At 42.3% G+C, this 6,360-nt stretch overlaps 1 protein-coding gene and 1 non-coding gene across 2 annotated transcripts; one reads left to right on the forward strand and one right to left on the reverse strand.

Moving 5' to 3' along the window:
• Positions 1-1,780: 1,780 nt before the first annotated feature.
• On the reverse strand, positions 1,781-2,540 carry LOC110147856 (peptidyl-prolyl cis-trans isomerase A). The gene has a single exon (XM_070462265.1). It carries the CDS (start codon positions 2,495-2,497, stop codon positions 2,003-2,005), a length of 495 nt encoding a protein of 164 aa, XP_070318366.1. The 5' UTR covers positions 2,498-2,540; the 3' UTR covers positions 1,781-2,002.
• A 2,633-nt stretch (positions 2,541-5,173) lies between these two features.
• On the forward strand, positions 5,174-5,280 carry LOC139033342 (U6 spliceosomal RNA). Its single transcript, XR_011485927.1, has one exon. It is a non-coding gene; the product is annotated as a U6 spliceosomal RNA (small nuclear RNA).
• Positions 5,281-6,360: the final 1,080 nt, after the last annotated feature.

The raw sequence follows: 6,360 nt of genomic DNA on the forward strand, positions 1-6,360 counted from the left end.
TCACCCCTAAATACTTCAGTGCATATTTCTGAAGAGTATGGTAATATTCTCTTACTTTAACCACAATCCAATTATCAACTTCAGAAATTTACATTGATACAACATTTTATTATTTTTGGCCACTCCACACAGCTTGTGGGATCTTAGCTCTCTGACCAAGGATTGGACCCTTGCCCCCTGCAATGGAAGGCAGAGTCCTAACCACTGTACCATAAGGGAATTTCCATGATACAATACTTTAATCTATCATCCCATATTCCAATTTTAGCAGTTGACCTAATAATGTCCTTTACGTATTCCCTTACCCCACCCCAGTACAGGAGCCTGTCTAGGGGCAGATATTGTCTTTCGTTGTCACATAGTGGAGGAGGACATTGAGTTGTGACCACCAGTTGGCTGGTAAGCTGGTCAAGGGCTACCAGTGTCAGGATTAAGGCATCTATGGTGCCAAATTTAAGGAGACACCAGTGAGTTCCACCTGGAGGAATTTGACAGGTGAATGGGAATGTACTTAGCAGAGAAGAGAGATGAGGTCGTTTGGGACAATGGGAACAGTGGCCACAAGACTAGGAAGCATGAAGAGCATGGTGAGAAGTGCGATGTAATCATAGTGTAGGGTATTTGTTAGGGAGGGCCTGAAAATGAGACTGATAAAGTAAGTTGAGAGCAGGTGTAAATTGCCTTAGTGTTATGAGCCTGGACTGGACTTTACCCTATAGGCAGTAAAAACGTTGAAGATTCTTTTCACATCCTGGATTGCTTAACTCACTTGGTTATCAAATTCCATCAACTCCACTTCTACACTGGCTTCCCTTGAAGGGTTCCCCACCCCCACCCCCGCCCTTGAAGGGTTTTAATCAGAGTAACATGATTATAATATTTTTTAATGAGATGAAACTGGCAACATTGTATAAACTAGACTGGCAGGATGAGTGATAAGAAAGGTGAAACCTAAGTCAGGTGAGGAGGCTAATCAAGCGAGAGGTGATAAAGAACTGAATTGAGAAAACAGTAGCAGGAAGGGGAAAATGTTTATGAGATAGAATTAGTTAAGACTTGGGTACTGTGAGAGGGTTTCAACCTGAAATGGAATCGGAGGATTGGGGATAGAGAATCTCAGGCATGTGTCTTCAGAAGAATGGAACTTAACCGAGAGACTGATTTCCCATAAATGCCTGACTTCCAGAGGACAGAGACTTATCTCCTGACCAACGAACATCTCTCCCCATCCTCAAGCCAGTGAACTTGCTGCTTAGACTCTGGCTGGACATCCTCCTCTTTGCACTCCTTGCCCATAAATGCAGCCCACCCTGAACCCTCAAGGGACTCACCTGTAGCTTGATACAGCTTGCATTTCTTGAATTGCAATTTCTCTGCTATTCCCAAGTAAACTAAATTTCTGGTAAATTGAGGCTGTCTCAGTTTACCTTTTTATTTACGTTGACCATATTGATTATATGTAGAGTCTAGAGAAGTCCAGGATGACTTTTCAGTTTCAGGCTTGAAGGACTGGGTGAGGAGAGTTGCCATTTAAGAAGTGGGGAAAATGGTAGAAGTAAGTTTGAGTGGAAAAAGAAGTACAGTTTTAGACATGAGTTGGAGTTGGCCAAAGGATATCCAATTAGAAGTTTTCATGAAAAGGTTTTGAAATAATGTCTCAGTGAAACTTGGACAGCTTCCCTTTTCTGAGTTCCTTCTGCCTTCACAATCAAGATGAAATCAGGAACTTTAGGCAAAATGTTTGTTTCACCAAGTCATGTCTGGGAGTCCCCAGGAGATATTTCTTTTTTTTTTTTAATTGTTTAGTTTTTATTTCATAATCATAAATTTAACTTTGCAATCCAGCTAAACTTGGAGGGGGATAAGGAAAATATGGAACCCAAAGAACTGTAGCGAGAGCACAAAGATTATGGGATATTTCGAGCATATGGGGGTGAAGGGGTGCTCTCCTGGGCTACAGAAGGAATGGTCTGGTGGTTAAGTAAAACACAAGTCAAATTTATTAGATTTGTCCACAGTCAGCAATGGTGATCTTCTTGCTGGTCTTGCCATTTCTGGACCCAAAGCGCTCCATGGCTTCCACAATATTCATGCCCTCTTTCACCTTGCCGAAGACCACATGCTTGCCATCCAACCACTCAGTCTTGGCAGTGCAGATGAAAAACTGGGAACCGTTTGTGTTGGGGCCAGCATTTGCCATGGACAAGATGCCAGGACCTGTATGCTTCAGGATGAAATTCTCATCATCAAATTTCTCACCATAGATGGACTTGCCACCAGTACCATTATGGCGTGTGAAGTCACCACCCTGGCACATAAATCCCGGAATTATTCTGTGAAAGCAGGAACCTTTATAACCAAATCCTTTCTCCCCAGTGCTCAGAGCACGAAAGTTTTCTGCTGTCTTTGGAACTTTGTCTGCAAACAGCTCAAAAGAGACGCGGCCCAAGGGCTCGCCGTCGACAGCGATGTCGAAGAAGACGGTGGGGTTGACCATGGCTAGACAGCAAGGAAGGCTCCGGGGTGGCGGCGTCTGCAAGGCCCCCAGGAGATATTTCTAGTGTCCTCATGAACCTATCTTTCAGCTGTCATTACCTTATGGCACCCACCATTCTCCTCACTTGCCTCAGCCCTCTCATTGATATCCACTGTTCAATTAAACACCTCAAGAGTATTTCACCTTTGCCATAGCTATGTGTCCACTGTCAAAGTATAATTTTTAGAAAACTGAAAATGTGACAAGGAGAACCTACTATATAGCGCAGAGATCTCTACTCAGTGTTCTGTGGTGACCTAAATGGGAAGGAAATCTAAAAAAAGAGGGGATATATGTATACACATAACTGATTCCCTTTGCTATACAGCAGAAACTAATGCAACAGTGTAAAGCAGCTAAACTCTAATACAAATGCTTAAAACTGTGTGACATAAAAAATATAGAATAAGCCCCTATAAATATTTAACTCATTAATGAGGAGACAGCAGTATGGTAAGTTGGTTCAAAGGAGAATTTTGACGTCCCTGGTGGTCCAGTGGATAAGAATTCACCTGCCCATGCAGAGGACATGGGTTCAATCCCTGGTCTGGGAAGATCCCACATGCTGGGGAAGCCAAGCCCGTACGCCACAAGTACTGAAGCCTCTACACCCTAGAGCCCACGCTTCGTGTCAAGAGAAGCCACTGCACAGTAGTGATGACCCAGTACAACAAATAAATAAACAAAGGAGAATCTGAAAGAAAGTGCATATAGGCACTCAAAGAAATAATTCTAAAGTAAAACGATGAAGTTTGATTTCGATACAATACTGTTTAATGTCCTATAGGGAAATGCAATTGTTAGCTTGGAGGCCATCATTTCTGTTTGACAGAAGCATTTGCATCTCTACAAATAGTCTGCAAGTTAACAGAGACTTCAGAGAGACTTGGCTGTAATCAATGATAAATAGTAAGTCAAACAAAACATATCCCTCTAGACAAATAATCTTTGGGCAGCCTGTTAGACTGTAACATGGAAATGACATCCTTTTGCCTTACTTCCAAGTTTTTCATAATTTTCATCACACAGAACATCTGTGTTGAGTATAGGCTCCTTATATCACTGAAGCTGCAAATGATCGAGGTGTCAGGGTAGTGCTCCCCTCCCACGTTATTACACCTCTGCTGGGAACCAGATCCACCAGCTTATGCCATTAGCCTTTCTCCATATAGGGCTCAAACATGTGTCTCTGAGGCTGGGCAAGGGAATCAACATCCCAGCATCTTCTGGGTACCATCTTCTTTATTTTCATGTCTCCCCAGGTGCCCATGCAAACCTCCTTTACACAGGTGTCCTGAGCAATTTGATACTGATGCAAAAAATATCTTTGTGTTGCCTGCCTCTCCAGGTTATGAGAAGACATGCCCAGACATGGTTGAATTCTGGCCATGGGAACAATTAACATGGACCAGGAGACCCACAATAGTCATTTTCTTAGATGATTACTGACATTCCAGGAGATCATGAAGGATGCCAAATAGTTGACTTGGGAACAGTGCAAGCAAAGGAAACACCCAGTACTCTCACTACCCTACAAAGGACGAAAATGACATCTTGATTGATCACTCTCTCTGCTTCAGATATGATTGCTTACTGCCATGAAGTAGCTCTATGCAGTCAGCAGAAACAAGACTGGGAGTGGACTGTGGCTCAGATCATGAGCTCCTTATTGCCAAATTCAGACTTAAATTGAAGAAAGTGGGGAAAACCACTAGACCATTCAGGTATGACCTAAATCAAATCCCTTATGACTATACAGTGGAAGTGAGAAATAGATTTAAGGAACTAGATCTGATAGACAGAGTGCCTGATGAACTATGGACAGAGGTTCATGACATTGTATAGGAGGCAGGGAGCAAGATCATCCCCAAGAAAAAGAAATGCAAAAAAGCAAAATGGCTGTCTGAGGAGGCCTTACAAATAGCTGTGAAAAGAAGAGAAGTGAAAAGCAAAGGAGAAAAGGAAAGATATACCTATTTGAATGCAGAGTTCCAAAGAATAGCAAGGAGAGATAAGAAAGCCTTCCTCAGTGATCAATGCAAAGAAATAGAGGAAAACAATAGAATGGGAAAGACTAGAGATCTCTTAAAAAATTAGAGATACCAAGGGAACATTTTATGCAAAGATGGGCTCAATAAAGGACAGAAATGGTATGGACCTAACAGAAGCAGAAGATATTAAGAAGAGGTGGCAAGAATACACAGAAGAACTGTACAAAAAAGATCTTCACGACCCAGATAATCACGAAGGTGTGATCACTCACACTCACCTAGAGCTGGACATCCTGGAATGTGAAGTCAGGTGGGCCTTAGGAAGCATCACTACAAACAACAAGCTAGTGGAGGTGATGGAATTCCAGTTGAGCTATTTCAAATCCTAAAAGATGATTCTGTGAAAGTGCTGCACTCAATATGCTAGCAAATTTGGAAAACTCAGCAGTGGCCACAGGACTGGAAAAGGTCAGTTTTCATTCCAATCCCAAAGAAAGGCAATGCCAAAGAATGCTCAAACTACCACACAACTGCACTCATCTCACATGCTAGTAAAGTAATGCTCAAAATTCTCCAAGCCAGGCTTCAGCAATATGTGAACCGTGAAATTCCAGAGGTTCAGGCTGGTTTTAGAAAAGGCAGAGGAGTGCTCGCTTCAGCAGCACATATACTAAAATTGGAATGATACAGAGAAGATTAGCATGGCCCCTGTGCAAGGATGACACGCAAATTCATGAAGCGTTCCATATTTTACTAACGCATATATATGGAATTTAGAAAGATGGTAACGATAACCCTATATGCAAGACAGAAAAAGAGACACAGATGTACAGAACAGACTTTTGGACTCTGTGGGAGAAGGCGAGGGTGGGATGTTTAGAGAGAACAGCATCGAAACATGTATATTATCAAGGGTGAAACAGATCACCAGCCCAGGTTGGATACATGAGACAAGTGCTCGGGGCTGGTGCACTGGGAAGACCCAGAGGGATCGGGTGGAGAGGGAGGTGGGAGGGGGGATCGGGATGGGGAATACATATAAATCCATGGCTGATTCATGTCAATGTATGGCAAAAACCACTACAATATTGTAAAGTAATTAGCCTCCAACTAATAAAAATAAATGGAAAAAAAATAAAAATAAAAAAAAAGAAAAGGCAGAGGAACCAGAGATCAAATTGCCAACATCTGCTGGATCATCGAAAAAGCAAGAGAGTTCCAGAAAAACATCTATTTCTGCTTTATTGACTATGCCAAAGCCTTTGACTATGTGGATCACAATAAACTGTGGAAAATTCTGAAGGAGATGGGAATACCAGACCATCTGACCTGCCTCTTGAGAAATCTGTATACAGGTCAGGAAGCAACAGTTAGAACTGGACATGGACCAACAGACTGGTTCCAAATAGGAAAAGGAGTACATCAAGGCTGTATATTGTCACCCTGCTTATTTAACTTACATGCAGAGTACATCATGAGAAACGCTGGGCTGGAGGAAGCACAAGCTGGAATCAGGATTGCCAGGAGAAATATCAATAACCTCAGATATGCAGATGACACCACCCTTATGGCAGAAAGTGAAGAAGAACTAAAGAGTCTCTTGATGAAAGTGAAAGAGGAGAGTGAAAAAGTTGGCTTAAAGCTCAACATTCAGAAAACTAAGATCATGGCATCCAGTCCCATCACTTCATGGCAAATAGATGGGGAAACAGTGGAAACAGTGGCTGACTTTATTTTTCTGGGCTCCAAAATCACTGCAGATGGTGATTGCAGCCATGAAATTAAAAGACGCTTACTCCTTGGAAGGAAAGTTATGACCAACCTAGATAGCAT

The sequence above is a fragment of the Odocoileus virginianus genome, unplaced genomic scaffold, assembly GCF_023699985.2.
Source record: "Odocoileus virginianus isolate 20LAN1187 ecotype Illinois unplaced genomic scaffold, Ovbor_1.2 Unplaced_Scaffold_2, whole genome shotgun sequence".
Lineage (NCBI taxonomy): Eukaryota > Metazoa > Chordata > Mammalia > Artiodactyla > Cervidae > Odocoileus > Odocoileus virginianus.